Here is an 18,236-nt window from a genome sequence, read left to right on the forward strand (position 1 = left end):
AAAAAAAAAAAAAAAAAAAAAAAAAGATGTCTCTGTTGGGGGGGTCTCTTACCTGGAATGGGATAGGTCTTCAGAAATTCTAACGGGGCCACTGCCTAGGGAGGGAGTGTCTGGGACCTATTCTCTGGGTGTTGGGTGGTCTCTGAGTTCTCTTTCCCAGAACATCTCAGGGGGAGTGAATCTGCCCAGTGACATTCCAGGAAAGGTTTTTTGTTTGTGTTTTTTTTCGAGGGGCAGGGGGTGGGGGCCGCAGGTGGTCTCTGATTTGGCCCGGCAGATCTCTGGTTATCTCTGGGCTGGGGCTGCAGGTCTCTGCCCAGGGATGGGGTGTCTCTGGGAGTGGTTGTCCCGGCCATCCGTGATGGATCAGGGCCTCGGGACTACCAGCCACCTATGACGAACCCCTTCTCAGTACCTGGTCATGGAGTATTACGTGGGTGGGGACCTGCTGACACTGCTGAGCAAGTTTGGGGAGCGGATTCCGGCCGAGATGGCGCGCTTCTACCTGGCGGAGATTGTCATGGCCATAGACTCGGTGCACCGGCTTGGCTACGTGCACAGGTGGGTGTGGCATGGCCGAGGGCTAGGGCGAGGGGATAGCAAGCTTGTTCCCTGGCAGGGTTCTTGGAAGGTCAGAGCCCAGAGAGGCCAGGGCCTAGAGAGGGACCTCCTTGGTTGGGGCCCACTGGGGCGTGCCTGGGAGTAGGGTCCAGAACTGTAGAATCCCTACAGGGGCGGAACCCAAGGAAGTGGGGCCCCAGGTGGCACTGCCCAGAGGGGCAGAGCCTGGTGGGACCACAGAAGGGAGGTTCACTTATCCCACCCTTCTCCTTTCCTCGGTGCAGGGACATCAAACCTGACAACATCCTGCTGGACCGCTGTGGCCACATCCGCCTGGCCGACTTCGGCTCCTGTCTCAAGTTGCAGGCAGATGGAACGGTGAGCCAGTGCCCTGGCCACGGAGCAACTTGGGCTGCTAATGAGGGATGGGAGGTGCAGAGTGTGGGGGCAGGACTGGATTTGGAGGGGGAAGGAGGAGGTGACCTAGGCCTAAGTGTGCATCTGTGTGGCAGAGCATTAGACCAGGCAGAGGGAGAGGCTAAGCATTTGGGGAGTGGTTGGAAGGAGGGCCCAGAGCTGGTGGGCCCAAGCCTCGCTCTGCTCCTTTTGGTCCAGGTGCGGTCACTGGTGGCTGTGGGCACCCCAGACTACCTGTCCCCCGAGATCCTGCAGGCTGTGGGCGGTGGGCCTGGGACAGGCAGCTACGGGCCCGAGTGTGACTGGTGGGCGCTGGGTGTGTTCGCCTATGAAATGTTCTATGGGCAGACGCCCTTCTACGCGGATTCCACGGCGGAGACCTACGGCAAGATCGTCCACTACAAGGTGAGCATGGCCCCAGGGAGCCCTGGCCTCTCCAAGTAGGCGCTCCCCAACTATTGCCTCCTCTCTCTCTCTCTCTGAGCAGGAGCACCTCTCTCTGCCGCTGACAGATGAAGGGGTCCCTGAGGAGGCTCAAGACCTCATCCTGCGTCTGCTGTGTCCCCCGGAGACACGGCTGGGCCGCGGTGGAGCAGGCGACTTCCGGACACATCCCTTCTTCTTTGGCCTCGACTGGGATGGTCTCCGAGACAGCATGCCCCCCTTTACACCGGATTTCGAAGGTGCCACCGACACATGCAACTTCGACTTGGTGGAGGACGGGCTCACTGCCATGGTGAGCGGGGGCGGGGTAGGTACCTGCGGCCCCTGCTCGACTGCGGGAACCTCCCCATGCTCCCTCCATAAAGTTGGAGTAAGGACAGTGCCTACCTCCTGGGGTCCTGAATCACTCGTTCCCCAGAGCACCTGCTGGGTGCCCATCTAGTGCTGAGGACCCAGCAGTGACCTAGACTTACAGGCCAGTGGGGAAACACAGACCAGTCTTCAGACAGTGAAGCCCCAGAATGGTCAGGGCTGAGACAATGGAGTGCAGGGGGTTGGGGGCTCCTGACTCAGCAAGGAAGCTCCTGGAGGGCTTCCTGGAGTGGGGAGCTATCTGAGCTGAGACTTCGAGAGATGAGAAGCAGGAGAGGACTCCTCCTCCCTCGGGCCGGCTCTCTTCACCGTGTAATAAGCTGTCGTGGAATGCTTGCTTGGCTCTGGGTGTCCTTTTGCTGGACAATACTGGGGATCCAGCACTGACCAGATCATCTCTGGTCCCTGCCCTCATCCACTTGCAGTCTAGAGAATTAGAGAATTATGGAGAGTGTGGCAGGTACCCTGAAGGGAAGCAACAGGATACAAGAAAAAATGGTGGGGCCAGGCGCCGTGGCTCACGCCTGTAACCCCAGTACTTTGGGAGGCCGAAGCGCGTGGATTGTTTGAGCCCAGGAGTTCGAGACTGGCCTGGGCAATGTGGTGAGACCCTATCTCTACACAAATATTTAAAAAATTGGCTGGGTGTGGTGGCGCATGCCTGTATACTCAGCTCCTACAGAGGCCGACCTGGGAGGCTTGCTTGAGCCCAGGAGGTTAAGGCTGCAGTGAGCTGTGATTGTGCCACTGCACTCCAGCCTGAGCAACAGAGAGAGAGACTCTGTCTCAAAAATAAGATAAAATTAAATTGAGTGGCCGGGCGCGGTGGCTCAAGCCTGTAATCCCAGCACTTTGGGAGGCCGAGACGGGCGGATCACGAGGTCAGGAGATCGAGACCATCCTGGCTAACACAGTGAAACCTCGTCTCTACTAAAATACAAAAAACTAGCCGGGCGAGGTGGCGGGCGCATGTAGTCCCAGCTACTCGGGAGGCTGAGGCAGGAGAATGGCGTGAACCCGGGAGGCAGAGCTTGCAGTGAGCTGAGATCCGGCCACTGCACTCCAGCTCCGGCGACAGAGTGAGACTCTGCCTCAAAAAACAAACAAACAAACAAACAAACAAAAAACACAAAGAGAGTATTGACATATTATTTAGAAATATGGAGGTAAACACAGGACTGGAATATTTATCCTAAATAGTGTGCATGTATTCTCCTGAGCCTTCTTATTAATCCTAGGCACCACTTAAAATCGCCTCTTAAATCCAGCTGGAGGGCTGATGATGTATGGTCTTCTCACAACTGTTCTAAAAGAAATCTAAACAACGTTGGAGAGAGCTGAGGCCAGCCTGCCTGGGATCAGGTGAGGATGAGGAAATAATCTTTATTATTTGACTTCTGTATTTCACCCTCTCTCATAGGAAGGTAGATTCCCATGTCGNAAAAAAAAAAAAAGTATTAATTTATAGGCTGGGCATGGTGGCTCACGCTTGGAATCCCACCACTTCGGGAGGCTGAGGTGGATGGATTGCTTGAGCCCAGGAGTTGAAGACCAGCCTGGGCAATATAATGAGATAACAAAATATAACAAAAAATTGAAAAAATGTAGCCAGGCATGGTGGTCTGTGCCTGCAGTTCTAGCTATTCAGGATGCTGAAGTAGGAGGATCACTTGAGCCTGGAGTTTGAGGCTTCCGTGAGCCATGATAGATTCCAACCTGGGCAACAGAGTGAGACCTGGTCTCAAAAAAAGTATTAATTACACAAATAATGCATTGCTTATCACAAGTAAATTAGAAAATACAGATAAGGAGGCCGGGCACGGTGGCTCAAGCCTGTAATCCCAGCACTTTGGGAGGCCGAGACGGGCGGATCACGAGGTCAGGAGATCGAGACCATCCTGGCTAACACGGTGAAACCCCGTTTCTACTAAAAAAAAATACAAAAAATTAGCCGGGCGAGGTGGCGGGCGCCTGTAGTCCCAGCTACTCGGGAGGCTGAGGCAGGAGAATGGCGTAAACCCGGGAGGTGGAGCTTGCAGTGAGCTGAGATCCAGCCACTGCACTCCAGCCTGGGCGACAGAGCGAGACTCCACCTCAAGAAAAAAAAAGAAAAAAAAAAAAAGAAAATACAGATAAGGAAAAGGAAGTCGATGTGAGCTCACCAGATGGCAGTGGCTCACACGTGCCCAGACACATGTTTAAATACTGGAGAACAGGTGTTTTGTTGTTTTTTTTCTCCTTTTTCATGCTACTTTGTCTAAGAGAACAGTTGGTTTTCTAATCAGCTTTTATTACTGGACAACATTACAAATACTGTACCTTACTATTAATGAACTCTAACTCGATTCTGAACTGCTCCTGGGCATGCATCTGAGCTCCAACAGAGGATGTGTCAGGATTGAACACACATCCTCTGTTGGAGCCCAGATGCATGCCCAGGATAGCTAGGTCCTGAGCCATGTTCCCACAGGAGGGACTGCTAGGTTGGTGGGGACAGGCACTTCGTACCCTAGGGAGGAGCTGTCCCCTTCCCACAACTGAGTGGGGTGTGCTGACCTCAAGTCGCCATCTTGGGGTCTCATGCCCAGTCTTAGGACCACATCTGTGGAGGTGGCCAGAGCCAAGCAGTCTCCCTCATCAGGTGGCCTCCCTGTCCTGCGGCCCTAAGAAGAGGGGTCTGCAGAGATCACATGTCAAGAGAGGAGACGAGCTGACCCTAGAACATGGGGGTCTGGACCCCGAGTCCCTGCAGGAGGTTTACAAAGAGCAGCTCCCAGGGGCCCAAGGCCAGGGGAGGGGCAAGGCTTTTCCTAAGCAGAGGAGGGGCCATTGGCCCACCTGAGACTGTTCTCTTCACTCTGTCGCTCCCCTTCCTCAAATCAGGAGGTCTTTGAAGCAGCTGCCCCTTACCTACAGGCCAGGAGTTCTGGTTCTCCACCAGAGAATCAGCATTCCATCTCCCTCCCCACCCCCTCTCCCCAGGGACAGTGAGGTCCCAGGCCCCACACCCATGGAACTGGAGGCCGAGCAGCTGCTTGAGCCACGCGTGCAAGTGCCTAGCCTGGAGTCCTCAGTGTCCCCACGGGATGAAACAGTAAGTTGGTGGAGGGGAGGGGGTCCGTCAGTAGCAAGCAGGAGAGAAAAGGTGAGGGCTTCCCGGGTGGCGTGTGCTGTAGAGCCCTCTGGGGACTTCCTGAACAGAAGCAGACAGAAACCACGGAGAGACAAGGTTACTTCAGACATGACACGGTCTCTGTAGTTACAGTGGGGCATTAAGTAAGGCTGTGTGTGTTGGTGGGGATCTGAGGAGTTGATCTTTGAGCTGAACGCTCCTGAAGGAGAAGCCAGCCATGGAAAGAAAGGTGGCAGGTGGTCAGGCGAGAGCCTCAAGGGCAAAGGCCTTGAGCAGGTGGGAATCCTGATTTGTTCCTGTTTGGCTGAATTGTTCCTGAGAATGCTGGAGAGGCCAGCAGGAAACAAAACCCAGCAAGGCCTTTTGTCGTGAGGGCATTAGGGAGCTGGAGGGATTTTGAGCAGCAGAGGGACATAGGTTGCATTAGTGTTTGAGGACCAGCCCTCTGGTCCCTGTGTGGATTTAGAGGACCAGACTCAGAGAAGGGGCTGAGGGAGGTAGGGAAGGGAGGGGGCTTGGATCATTGCAGGAGCTGTGGGGATTCCAGAAATTTTGAGGGGACGGAGAAGTAGGGGACAAGCAAGGATCCCTAGCCTGGAACCAGTGCCCAAGTTCTGAGTCCTCCAGGAGCCACAGGCAGCCTTAAGCCCGGTCCCCATACACAGGCTGAAGTGGCAGTTCCAGCGGCTATCCCTGTGGCAGAGGCTGAGGCCGAGGTGACGCTGCGGGAGCTCCAGGAGGCCCTGGAGGAAGAGGTGCTCACCCGGCAGAGCCTGAGCCGGGAGATGGAGGCCATCCGCTTGGCCAACCAGAACTTTGCCAGGTCGGGGTTGGGGCCGGGGCGCGGGGCCCATGGCAACCCTTGGCAGCCCCTCTCGTCCGACTCGTCCGACTCAGACCGACTCACCGTCCTTACCTCCCCACAGTCAACTACGCGAGGCAGAGGCTCGGAACCGGGACCTAGAGGCGCACGTACGGCAGTTACAGGAGCGGATGGAATTGCTGCAGGCAGAGGGAGCCACAGGCGAGTCCCTCATGTGTCCCCTTCCCCGGAAGGCCGGGAGGAGGTGGGCCGTCTGCTCTGCGGGGCATGTATAGACACCTGGAGGAGGGAAGGGACCCACGCTGGGGCACGCCACGCCACCGCCCTCCTTCGCCCCTCCACGCGCCCTATGCCTCTTTCTTCTCCTTCCAGCTGTCACGGGGGTCCCCAGTCCCCGGGCCACGGATCCACCTTCCCATGTAAGACCCCTCTCTTTCTCCTGCCTCAGACCTGCTGCCCACTCTACAGATCCCTCCCTCGCTCCTGGTCTCCCCGTCCAGATACAGGGCTCACCCTACTACGTCTTTGCGACTTTGGAGGGCAGAAGCCCTTCGTTCAGCCCCAGATCTCCCTCCGTTCAAGGCTCACCAGATTCCCTCCGGGATCTCCCTAGATAACCTCCCCGGCCTCGATTCCCCTCGCTGTCTCTCGCCCCACCGCTGAGGGCTGGGCTGGGCTCCGATCGGGTCACCTGTCCCTTCTCTCTCCAGCTAGATGGCCCCCCGGCCGTGGCTCTGGGCCAGTGCCCGCTGGTGGGGCCAGGCCCCATGCACCGCCGCCACCTGCTGCTCCCTGCCAGGGTACGTCCGGCTGCCCACGCCCCCCGCCGCCGCCGCCGCCGCGCCCCTCGCTCCACCAGCCCCGTGCCACCCGCTTAGCTGCGCATTTGCAGGGCTGGGCCCACGGCGGGAGGGCGGATCCTCGGGCAGCCAATCAACACAGGCCGCTAGGAAGCAGCCAATGACGAGTTCAGACGGGATTCGAGGCGTGCGAGTGGACTAACAGCTGCCGGCTGTTGGGGCGGGGGTGGGGCGCGGGGAGGCGTGCGGGCCCACCTATGGGCGTGGGCGGGGCGAGTCCCAGGAGCCAATCAGAGGCCCATGCCGGGTGTTAACCTCGCCCTCTCCCCGCAGGTCCCTAGGCCTGGCCTATCGGAGGCGCTTTCCCTGCTCCTGTTCGCCGTTGCTCTGTCTCGTGCCGCCGCCCTGGGCTGCGCTGGGTTGGTGGCCCACGCCGGCCAACTCACCGCAGTCTGGCGCCGCCCGGGAGCCGCTCGCGCTCCCTGAACCCTAGAACTGTCTTCGACTCCGGGGCCCCGTTGAAAGACTGAGCGCCCGGGGCACGGCAAAGAAGCCGCGCCCACCCTCTGCCAGTTCACACCGCTCCGAGCTTGGGTCTCCGCCCAGCTCCAGTCCTGTGATCCGGGCCCGCCCCCTAGCGGCCGGGGAGGGAGGGGCCGGGTTCGCGGCCGGCGAACGGGGCTCGAGGGGGCCTTGTAGCCGGGAATGCTGCTGCTGCTGCTGCTGCTGCTGCTGGTGGTGGGGGGATCGCAGACGACTTCTTTCGGCCAGGCTGAGGCCCTGACGTGGATGGGCAAACGGCAGGCCTGCGAAGGCAGCAAGCCGGGTCGTCCGTGTTCCACTTTCCACGCACCCTCACCTACCGTCGGTTCGCAAACTGCAAATCCTGCCTTGTGCATGACGCCCTGCTCTCTGGGGAGCGTCTGGCGCGACCTCTGCCCGCTTACTCGGGAAATCTGCTTTTGCCAAACCCGCTTTTTCGGGGATCCCGCGCCCCCCTCCTCACGTGCGCTGCTCTCGGAGCCTCGGGCTCTGACCGGTTCGGCGGTTTGGATATTTATTGACCTCGTCTTCCGACTTGGTGACAGGCTGCAGGACCCCCAACACCCCAATCCACGTTTTGGATGCACTGAGACCCCGATATTCCTTGGTATTTATTGTCTGTCACCACCTAGGACCCCACCCCCGACCCTCGCGAATAAATGGCCCTCCATCTGCTCAAAGCTCTGGACTCCGCAGTCCGCGGTTTGCGTAGTGGGCAGGAGGTGCGCAGCGGACCAATCCGAAGGCGAGTGGAGGCGGCCGAAGGTCTGGGAGGAGCTAGCGGGATGCGAAGCGGACGAATCAGGGTTGCGGGAGGAAAAGCCACAGGGCGGGGCTTTGGCGTCCGGCCAATAGGAGGGCGAGTGGGCCACCCGGAGGCACCGCCCCGGCCCAGCTGTGGCCCAGCTGTGCCACCGAGCGTCGAGAAGAGGGGGGATGGGCTGGCAGCGCGCGGCCATCCTCCTTCCACTGCGCCTGCGCACGCCACGCGCATCAGCTCCGGGGACGCAAGCTCGAGAAAAGTTGCTGCAAACTTTCTAGCCCGTTCCCCGCCCCTCCTCCCGGCCAGACCCGCCCCCCCTGCGGAGCCGGGAATTCCGAGGGGCGGAGCGCAGGCCGAGATGGGGAATGTGGGGGCCTGCAGAGGACCCTGGAGACGGAGGCGTGCAGAAGCTCAGTCTCGGGGCGGAGGCTTCGCGCCCTTAGCCCTGCTGGACGGCCCGTTACCTTCTGCGTTGTCCCGATGGGGAAACTGAGGCCCTGAGCTAGAAGCACACGCTGGGGGGAGGCAGAAAGCGCGGCCAGAGGCGGAGGGAAAACAAAGGGAGAATCACCGACAGACGGGAGGGGAACGGACACACACACGGGGACAGAGACCCGGGTCTCGCCTTCCCGGCGTAGGGCGCAGGGTCGGCCAGGGAGAATATCGAGAACAGCGGGGAGTGGGGGCGAAAAGGGGGGACAGGCGGGGGAGGGCGCTGGGGAAAGCCCAAGGGAGGAAGAGAAGGAGGGAGGAACTTCCCAAAGTTGCAAAACATGGCTACCTTGCCTGCGGAGCCGAGCGCGGGGCCGGCGGCCGGGGGGGAGGCGGTGGCGGCGGCGGCGGCGGCGACCGAAGAGGAGGAGGAGGAAGCGCGCCAGCTCTTGCAGACTTTGCAGGCGGCCGAGGGTGAGGCGGCGGCGGCGGCCGGGGCCGGGGCGGGCGAAGCGGCTGCGGGAGCGGAGGGCCCGGAATCCCCGGGCGTCCCCGGGTCGCCCCCCGAGGCCGCTGCCGAACCGCCCACGGGCCTCCGCTTCTCGCCCGAGCAGGTGGCGTGCGTCTGCGAGGCACTGCTCCAGGCGGGCCACGCCGGCCGCTTGAGCCGCTTCCTGGGCGCACTGCCCCCGGCCGAGCGCCTACGTGGCAGCGACCCGGTGCTGCGCGCGCGGGCCCTGGTGGCCTTCCAGCGGGGCGAGTACGCCGAGCTCTACCGGCTACTCGAGAGCCGCCCCTTCCCCGCCGCCCACCACGCCTTCCTGCAGGACCTCTACCTGCGCGCGCGCTACCATGAGGCCGAGCGGGCCCGCGGCCGCGCGCTGGGCGCAGTGGACAAGTATCGACTGCGCAAGAAGTTCCCGCTGCCCAAGACCATCTGGGACGGCGAGGAGACAGTCTACTGCTTCAAGGAGCGCTCCCGCGCCGCGCTCAAGGCCTGCTACCGCGGCAACCGCTACCCCACGCCGGACGAGAAGCGCCGCCTGGCCACGCTCACCGGCCTCTCGCTCACGCAGGTCAGCAACTGGTTCAAGAACCGGCGACAGCGCGACCGGACCGGGGCCGGAGGCGGCGCGCCCTGCAAGAGGTGAGGGGCCTCGGGCGGCGCAAGTCCCCCTCTCCTGGGGACATGCCGTCCACCAGCCCTCCTTCCCCGTGCCTATTACTGGGGCCGGCGTGCCGAGGTCCTTGGACACCTCCCGCTCACAACCCCGGGAGCCCGCGGGGCGCGGGGACTAAGCGTGGACGGGACAGACACCCGCCCGGGCCCTCTCCCCGGCATCACTGCCCCGCGCGTCTCCTCTTCCAGCGGCTCCACTCGGAGCTCCTGCCCCAATCCCATCGGTGTTGGGGAACCACACCGCGGGGGGCACTAGAGGGGCTGCGGAAAGGGGGCAGGGGCCTGTGGCCACCCCCAGCCCGCGCAGGGGCTGCCTCCCAGCCCCTTTCTTCACTGACCGTTACTCTTACCCACCCGCCCCACACCCCTCCGAGTCCCGACGGCGTGGTTCATCGTCTGCCTTTGTTGTGAAACGTGAACCTTCCCCAGCTCCGGTTTCCCTGTAACCCAAGCCCTTCCCCTCCCACCCTGAGCGCCGGCCTCTCCCTTCTCTGACGCCCCGCGGGGAGGGCACCGGGAACTGTGCTGGCGGCTGCTGCTCCCTCTCTCCAGGGCACTCGCCCTTTATACCCAACCAAGGAACTTTTAGGGCAACCTGGGAGCTCAGCCTCTGGGGACCCGAGGCTGAGGCGGGGGAGAGCAAGGGCTTCTTCCCTCCCCAGCGCTTCTCTGCAGTGGTGTCCATGCAGGACTTGCAAAAGGCCCTGGGGTTTGGGGTGGTCTCAGAGAGGCTTCATAACCCCTGGAATGACCCACCGAAACTTGGGCCAGGAAAGTGGGGGGAGCAGCCGGCTGGCTCTGTGGGAGGCCCCACAGGCTAAGGGACCCCAGCTGACAGCCATTTCTCCTGCCAGCGAGTCTGATGGGAATCCCACGACTGAGGACGAGTCCAGCCGAAGTCCTGAGAACCTGGAGAGAGGGGTGGCCGCAGTGTCCGCCGAGGCCGCTGCCCAGGGCTCCATATTCCTGGCAGGGACCAGCCCTCCTGCGCCGTGTCCGGCCTCCTCCTCCATCCTGGTGAACGGCAGCTTCCTGGCGGCTAGCAGCTCCCCAGCAGTGCTCCTCAACGGGGGCCCTGTCATCATCAACGGCCTAGCTCTGGGCGAGGCCTCCAGCCTGGGCCCGCTGCTGCTCACTGGGGGCGGGGGTGCCCCTCCACCGCAGCCCAGCCCTCAGGGGGCCAGCGAGGCCAAGACCTCCCTGGTCCTGGACCCTCAGACAGGGGAGGTACGGCTGGAGGAGGCTCAGCCAGAGGCCCCTGAGACCAAAGGGGCCCAGGTGGCTGCTCCAGGATCAGCCCCTGGAGAGGAGGTCCCAGGGCCCCTGGCCCAAGTGGTGCCTGGCCCCCCGCCAGCTGCCACCTTTCCTCTTCCCCCCGGGCCAGTGCCTGCTGTGGCTGCCCCACAAGTGGTACCACTCTCCCCACCCCCAGGGTACCCCGCAGGCCTGAGCCCCACCTCCCCGCTATTGAACCTACCCCAGGTAGTGCCCACCTCGCAGGTGGTGACCCTGCCTCAGGCTGTGGGGCCCCTGCAGCTGTTGGCAGCCGGGCCAGGCAGCCCTGTGAAAGTGGCAGCTGCAGCAGGCCCTGCCAACGTGCACCTCATCAACTCTGGGGTGGGCGTGACCGCCCTGCAACTGCCTTCGGCCACTGCCCCAGGTACTCCCGATCTCCCTCCCTCAGGCCTGGGTGAGAGCCAGGGGAGGGGGTGCAGTCATCTCAGAGGGAGGAGCTGTCAGTGGGCTCCCGGGGGGCATCTCATCCCTGGCGAGTCTCAGTGCCCCGAGGACAAGGCCCACTGGAAGGCTCCTTCTGCCCGCCCTCCAGCCGCACAGTCTCTACCTCTGCTTGGCTTGGCGGGCTCTCCTGGCTCTCACCTGCGCTCGGTCCCTCTCTCCCCACAGGAAACTTCCTCCTGGCCAACCCTGTGTCTGGCAGCCCCATCGTGACGGGTGTGGCCGTGCAGCAGGGCAAGATCATCCTCACTGCCACTTTTCCCACCAGCATGCTCGTCTCCCAGGTCCTGCCGCCAGCTCCTGGCCTGGCCCTGCCCCTGAAGCCAGAGACAGCCATCTCCGTGCCCGAGGGAGGCCTCCCGGTGGCCCCCAGCCCTGCTCTCCCAGAGGCTCACACCCTAGGCACCCTCTCTGCGCAGCAGCCACCCCCCGCCGCTGCCACCACCTCCAGCACCAGCCTGCCCTTCTCCCCTGACTCCACTGGCCTCCTTCCCAACTTCCCAGTGCCCCCACCGGAGGGGCTGATGCTGTCACCCGCGGCTGTGCCTGTCTGGCCAGCAGGGCTGGAACTAAGCACAGGAACAGAGGGGCTGCTGGAAGCAGAAAAGGGGCTGGGGACACAGGCCCCCCACACCGTGCTGAGGCTGCCGGACCCCGACCCCGAGGGGCTGCTCCTGGGGGCCACTGCAGGGGGTGAAGTTGACGAGGGGTTAGAAGCTGAGGCCAAGGTTCTGACCCAGCTCCAGTCGGTGCCTGTGGAGGAGCCCTTGGAACTGTGACCCAGTGCGGCCCTGTGGCCTCTCCCAACAATGGTGCTGAAGACACAGGGACAGGAGTGGGAGGAGGGGGCCCCAGAAACACGGTTGCTGAAGACCCCAGCCACCACATCCTTCTGCCCGGGTGGCCTCTCCAAGCCCTGGTGGTGCCCAGGGTCACGTCCCTGGCTGCCTCCTGTCCAGGTCTCCCTCCCCGTCTGGATGGGAAGCTTCTCTGTTACAGCCCTCCCCATGCTGTGCCCTGCCATATACATGGGGGACCCAGGCTCCTGACTCAGGGGCCCTGCCCCCTCCACTTGGTACTAGCTGTGAGTGGAACACCCTGCCCCAGGGCCGGACTTCCAGCCCCCAGAGCCCTCTCCCTGTCACTCCCTGAAACACTATTAATAGCTCTGCTGATAGCTGGTGTTGTCACAACTGTCTGGAATCCAAAGGTGGAGGACAGGCAGCCCCGCGCCCCCAAGACTGGAGACCCTCCCCAGCGTGGCATTTCCTGCTGGGGCGGGAGGGGCAGCTGTGGGGAGGTGGGGTCTTCCCCACCAGCTCTCCTGGACTCAAGCCCTTGTCCTCATTATCTGGCCCAGACCAAAGATTCCCTCATCCCTGGGGGCAGCCCTGCCACTGTGTCTCCTTTGTATTCTAAATCTTTATTTTTCTAGGACATGTTATGCCTCCATTTTCAATTAAAATAAAGTTACCGGACTACACCACCACCAGGGGTGTGGGGTGCCTTCCAGGGGCTGTCCAAAGGAGCACTGAACACACCCGGCCTTCCCATTGCTGCCTCCCGGGGGGGAAGAGGGGTTTGCGTTCAGATGCACAGGGTGGCTGGGAAGGGGTGGCAATGAGGCCTCGTGCAAGCCACAGGCCTCCAGATGAGGGTGGAAGGAGCACCCCAGTGGGGCAGCAGGGAACGCGGGAGGGCCTGCCCTTGTTTCTCTTGCTGGTAACAAAGGTTCCACTTGCTTTATTTTATTTAAAACAATAAATAGTCTAAAAATAGAACAGGAGAGGGAGAAGTAGGGTGAGGTGAGCATGAACAGGGTTGCAACTGTGTGGCTCGGGTGGGGACGGGAAGGGGAGAGGGGTGGGTAAACTTCACCTTCCAACACGCCACATTTCATTTTGGGTTTCCTTCCTAAGCCTGGGGGAGAATCGAGGCAACTGCGGGCGACTGGTGCTCCAGGCAAACGTGCTCAGCAGTTGGGGCCAATCAGTGCCCCCCTCCCCAGTCCCATGGGACCTGCATTCTCACGGGCTGGAGGCCCAGGAGGGACAAGTTCACTGATGGGTCCTGGCTTCCAGCAAGAGCTGTGGTTGCCATGAGGGGTGAGGGGAGCGAGGTGAGGGGGCCGCCCCTTCTCACTGGATGTGCGGGGGCAGCGGCAAGGCCTTCTCGGCCAGCAGCTGGTAGAAGGGCTTGGGCGTCTCCCAATCCTCAGCCTCGCTGCTGGAGCCATCCTGCTTCACAATGCGGTTGTGCTGGCGGCTGAACCTGCGAGCCTTGGTGCTGGGGAGACGGCGGCAGGACGGCCCAGCTTCCTCACTCGCCTCCCGGGCATCCCTGTCCCACCCCCAATCCTGTGCCCCCCGCAGTGGCCTGGGCCACCGTTTTAGACTCTACTGGGCGAGCCTTGGGGCCAGCAAGTCCTGGTCTGTAAAATGGGACTCAGCCAAGGGCTCTGGGATGTGTTCAAAGTCAGGAGCCAGGGCAGGTGGCAGCTCCTTGAAAGTGGAGGGGACAGGGTTCGGGGGAGTCGAGGTGGCTAAGTGACAGGAAAATCAGACCACACCCCAAGAAACTCATGTGGCAGAGACGCAAAGGAATTGGGGCTGGGGGTCCTTGTCCGGGCTCAGCTGTTCCCCAGCTTAGTTGTGGTGGGGCACCCCTACACCTGTGTCACTCCCAAGGGTTTCATAAGAAGGGATAACACGCAAATTCCTCCGCCCAGTCCCCCATGCCGTGACACCCAGGGCTCCAGAGACAGAGCAGGTTCCGGGGCAGGGGGACCCTTCCACCCCCCACCCTCACCTCGGGGCCGGGGCCTCTCACCAGTATGGCCTCCGCTCCTGCTGGGTCATCACCCGCCACAGCTGGGCCAGCTCCTTGGTGGCAGCTGTAGAAGCGGTTCCAGGACAGGATCTGGGACAGGAAGAAGGATGAGGTAAGGAGAGGCCTGCAGGACACCCTGACTGAGAACTCAGACCCTTCCTAGACTTGTGGGTCTACAAGGCCTCAAAGACCACCCTCTGGAGCTGAGGATGCAGAGGGAGCTGGACTCAGTGGCTGTTCACAAGGGGGCATCCGGCATCCCAGGAGAGTGCAGGGGACCTGTGGCCACCGCTCCTGGCCCCCACATCTGGATCTTCCTGTAAAGGAACGAGCTCTTCTCTGTGGCTTGGGGTGACCTCCCCATCCCCTGGTTCCAGGCCTGACAGTGACTGGTTCAGGATTGGCACGAGATCTACCAAAGTCAGTCCCAAGGACTTTGCTTAAAACCTCAGAGACCTCTGCTCCCCCCAGGGTCGCTTGGGTGGGGGACAGGACCCGAGCCTGCGCCTCCTGGGGTGACCCTGCCTGCTAGAGAATGAAGCCAGCACAGAAGACAGCGGAACTGAGCGAAAAGGACAAAGATTCCAGACAGCCTGTGTGAGCCCTGAAACCAACTACATCTCAAGGCAGTCTATACCTGCCCTTGTTTTCTAGGTTATATAAGTCAATTCATTTCCTTTTCTTGCTGGGCCTGAGGCTCACACCTGTAATCCCAGCAATTTGAGAGGCCAAGGGAGGTAGATCACTTGCAGGTTTTGAACTCCTGGCCTCAGATGATCCGCCCACCTCAGCCTCCGAAAGTGCTGGGATTACAGGCATGAGCCACTGTGCCTGGCCTTTTTTTTTTTTTTTGAACAAAGTCTCGCTACCAGGAACGCAGGTGAGGCGTTTGAGACCAGCCTGGCCAACATGGTGAAACCTTGTCTCTACTAAAAATACAAACATTAGCCGGGAGTGGTGGCACGCCTGTAATCCCAGCTACTCAGGAGGCTGAGGCAGGAGAATCTAGGAGGCAGAGGTTGCAGTGATTTGAGCCCGTGAGGCAGACATTGCAGTGAGCCGTGATTGTGCCACTGCACTACAGCCTGGGCGATAGAGTGAGATTCCATCCCCCCCCCACCCAAAAAAAGTCCTTTTTTCTGAAGTCTAAAGTCTGAATTGGATTTCAGCACTGACGATGGATGGATCCTGTCCAATACGATGGGGCCGGGTTCAATTCTGGGGAAGAATGGTGGTCCAGGAAGAGTTTGTAGGGTCTGGGATGGGGAGAAAGTGTCAGACAGCTGTGAGGAGCGGCATGGCCAGGCTACGGGCAGAGAACAAAGCCAGGGCCTTCCCCAGGGCCAAAGACGGACCCCCTACCCACCGGATGTACTGCTTCCGGTTCATCCTGCAGAACATGATGAAGCCATTGACACACTTCTTCTTCATCTGGGGTGGGCAGGGGCCTTTCTTCTTCTCCTTGGGCTTCACAGGGGCCCTGGCTGCTTGGCCCTTCCTGACCTTTTTCTCGGCTGCTGGCAGGGGTGAGGTCGGCCGGGTGGGGGTCCATGTGGTGTCTTCGTCCTCTTCGCTGGAGCCTGGCATGCCCGCAGGGTTGGCCTGCATATCCTAGGGGAGGGAGAGGGTGGTGAGAGAGGAAGGAGGCCCGGCCGGCCCTGGCGTGTGGCCGTGTCTCTCACCTCTCGCTGCTTCCACAGGGGCTCTGAGTCGCTGTCCTCCGAGCTGGAGCTAGAGCTGGAGCTAGAGCTGGAGCTGGAGCTAGAGTTGGATGGCACCTTGCTATTCCCGCTCAGCGAGAGGTAGCAGTGGTCCAGCGAGACAGAGGACCGGTGCAGGCTGTGGGACTCAGGAGGGTCTTTGGGGGCCTTGGAGGCTGTGTCCTGGGGCATGACGAGGGAGAAAGATGGGAGGGGAGACAAGTGGTGCCCCTTCATCCCCCCAATACTGCTTTTCTAGGACATAACATGAGCATTAGCAGCAGCTCAGATTGGCAGGGTGTGGTGGCTCACGCCTGTAACCCCAACACTCTGGGAGGCTGAGGCAGGAGGATGGTGGGGCCAGGAGGTACAGACCAGCCTGGGCAACATAGCGAGACCTCGTTCTGCAAAAAATAAGAAAAAAAAAAGGCCAGGCACAGTGGCTCATGCCTGTAATCCCCACACTTTCGGAGGCTGAGGCGGGCGAATCACCTGAGGTCAGGAATGCAAAACCAGCCTGGCCAACAGGGCGAAACCCTGTCTAAAAATACTAAAAAATTCGCCAGGTGTGGTGGTGGGCGCCTGTAGTCCCAGCTACTCTGGAGGCTGAGGCACAAGAATCACTTAAATCCAGGAGGCGGAGGCTGCCGTGAGCTGAGATCGCACCACTGCCCTCTAGCCTGGGCAACACAGTGAGACTGTCTCACAAACAGTGAGAACTCGGTCCTCAAAAAAAAAAAAAAAAAGAAATTAAATTAATTAAATTTGTAAAATAAGTTAAAAAAAAAAAAAAAAAAACAAGCTGGGCATGGTGGGGTAACATGCTTGTATTCCCAGCTGACCCTGGGGAACTGCGCGGGAGGCGTCATTTGAGCCCCAGGAGTTCAAGGCACTGATCTATGGACTGGTGACACTGCACTCCAGCCAGCCTGGGCAGACAAAAGCAAGACCCTGTCTTTCTCTCTTTCTCTCTCTCTTTCTCTTTCTCTCTTTCTTTTTTTTGAGATGGAGTCTTGCTGTTGTCCCTCAGGCTGGAGTGCAATGGCGTGATCTCAGTTCACTGCAACCTCTGCCTCCCAGGTTCAAGCGATTCTCCTGCCTCGGCCTCCTGCATGGCTGGGGTTCCAAGTGCACGCCACCATGCCCAGCTAATTTTTGTATTTTTAGTAGAGATGGGGTTTCATCAGATTGGTCAGGCTAGTCTCAAACTCCTGACCTCAGGTGATCTGCCCACCTCAGCCTCCCAAGGTGCTGGAATTACAGGCATGAGCCACCACGCCCAGCCACGCCCTGCTAATTTTTTTTTTTTCTTTTTTTTTTAGACTGGGTTTCGCTCTTGTTGCCCAGGCTGCAGTGCAATGGCGCCATCTCGGCTCACTGCAACCTCCGCCTCCCAGGTTCAAGCGATTCTCCTGCCTCAACCTCCTGAGTAGCTGGGATTACAGGCATGTACCACCACACCCAGCTAATTTTGTATTTTTAGTAGAGATGGTATTTCATCATGATGGCCAGACTGGTCTCCAACTCCTGACCTCAGGTGATCTGCCCTCCTCGGCCCCCAAAATGCTGGGATTATAGGCGTGAGCCACTGTACCCGGACAATTTTTGTATTTTTTCTTTTTTTTGGAGACGGAGTCTTACTCTGTGGCCCAGGCTGGAGTGCAGTGGCCGGATCTCGGCTCACTGCAAGCTCTGCCTCCTGGGTTCACGCCATTCTCCTGCCTCAGCCTCGCGAGTAGCTGGGACTACAGGCGCCCGCCACCTCGCCCGGCTAGTTTTTTGTATTTTTTTAGTAGAGACGGGGTTTCACCGTGTTAGCCAGGATGGTCTCGATCTTCTGACCTCGTAATTCGCCCGTCTTGGCCTCCCAAAGTGCTGGGATTACAGGCTTGAGCCACTGCACCCAGCCAAGTTTTTTATTTTTAGTAGAGATGGGGTTTCCCCATGTTGACCAGGCTGGTCTCGAACGCCTGACCTCAGGCGATCCACCCGCCTCAGCCTCTCAAAGTGCTGGGATTACAGGTGTGAGCCACTGTGCCCAGCCTAGTCTTTTGATTTCAGTTTCCTCATCTGTAAAATGGGGCCACATGAGACCCTCCTTCGTAGAATAGTTGTAAAATGATGTGGGAAGCTGGGTGCGGTGGCTCACACCTGTAATCCCAGCACTCTGGGAGGCCGAGGTGGGCAGATCACTTGAAGTCAGGAGTTGGAGACCAGCCTGGCCAACATGGTGAAACCCCATCTCTACTAAAAATACAAAAATTAGCTGGGTGTGGTGGTAGGCGCCTGTAATCCCAGCTACTCAGGAAGCTGAGGCAGAACTGTTTGAACCCGGGAGGTGGAGGTTGCAGTGAGCCGAGATCACGCCACTGCACCCCAGCCTGGGCAACAACAGGGAAACTCAGTCTCAAATAAATACATTAATTAATTTAATTAAATAGTTGGCTTTTTTTTTTCTATGGGTACCTGGAAGTTTTATCCTTTTATCCTTTTGTGCAATTC

At 60.0% G+C, this 18,236-nt stretch overlaps 3 protein-coding genes across 3 annotated transcripts in view; 2 read left to right on the top strand and 1 right to left on the bottom strand.

Moving 5' to 3' along the window:
* DMPK (DM1 protein kinase) overlaps positions 1-7,773 on the top strand; it is a 12,611-nt gene extending 4,838 nt beyond the window's left edge. Inside the window, exons 5-15 of the mRNA XM_017874273.1 lie at positions 413-561; positions 846-939; positions 1,177-1,383; positions 1,466-1,863; positions 4,383-4,435; positions 4,638-4,888; positions 5,593-5,750; positions 5,854-5,951; positions 6,123-6,169; positions 6,461-6,550; positions 6,884-7,773. Of these exons, the coding sequence (XP_017729762.1) occupies positions 413-561; positions 846-939; positions 1,177-1,383; positions 1,466-1,863; positions 4,383-4,435; positions 4,638-4,888; positions 5,593-5,750; positions 5,854-5,951; positions 6,123-6,169; positions 6,461-6,550; positions 6,884-7,036 (1,698 nt within the window). The 3' untranslated portion in view covers positions 7,037-7,773. The remainder of the gene's footprint in view (positions 1-412; positions 562-845; positions 940-1,176; positions 1,384-1,465; positions 1,864-4,382; positions 4,436-4,637; positions 4,889-5,592; positions 5,751-5,853; positions 5,952-6,122; positions 6,170-6,460; positions 6,551-6,883) is intronic.
* A 407-nt stretch (positions 7,774-8,180) lies between these two features.
* On the top strand, positions 8,181-12,694 carry SIX5 (SIX homeobox 5). The gene is made up of 3 exons (XM_017874346.1): positions 8,181-9,435; positions 10,323-11,128; positions 11,374-12,694. Exons 1-3 carry the CDS (start codon positions 8,630-8,632, stop codon positions 11,982-11,984), a joined length of 2,223 nt encoding a protein of 740 aa, XP_017729835.1. The 5' UTR covers positions 8,181-8,629; the 3' UTR covers positions 11,985-12,694.
* A 229-nt stretch (positions 12,695-12,923) lies between these two features.
* MEIOSIN (meiosis initiator) overlaps positions 12,924-18,236 on the bottom strand; it is a 38,130-nt gene continuing 32,817 nt past the window's right edge. Inside the window, exons 11-14 of the mRNA XM_017874293.1 lie at positions 15,717-15,917; positions 15,401-15,645; positions 14,035-14,124; positions 12,924-13,491 (exon numbers count right to left, since the gene is read on the bottom strand). Coding sequence (XP_017729782.1) covers positions 13,344-13,491; positions 14,035-14,124; positions 15,401-15,645; positions 15,717-15,917 — 684 coding nt within the window. The 3' untranslated portion in view covers positions 12,924-13,343. The remainder of the gene's footprint in view (positions 13,492-14,034; positions 14,125-15,400; positions 15,646-15,716; positions 15,918-18,236) is intronic.

Source organism: Rhinopithecus bieti, unplaced genomic scaffold (assembly GCF_001698545.2).
Source record: "Rhinopithecus bieti isolate Rb0 unplaced genomic scaffold, ASM169854v2 scaffold_7888, whole genome shotgun sequence".
NCBI lineage: Eukaryota > Metazoa > Chordata > Mammalia > Primates > Cercopithecidae > Rhinopithecus > Rhinopithecus bieti.

Coding starts and splice junctions, on each gene's coding strand:
- SIX5 (XM_017874346.1), top strand. CDS start 8,630: ATGGCTACCTTGCCTGCGGAGCCGAGCGCGGGGCCGGCGGCCGGGGGG. Junction 9,436..10,322: donor GGCGGCGCGCCCTGCAAGAG/GTGAGGGGCCTC, acceptor TTCTCCTGCCAG/CGAGTCTGATGGGAATCCCA. Junction 11,129..11,373: donor GCCTTCGGCCACTGCCCCAG/GTACTCCCGATC, acceptor CTCTCCCCACAG/GAAACTTCCTCCTGGCCAAC.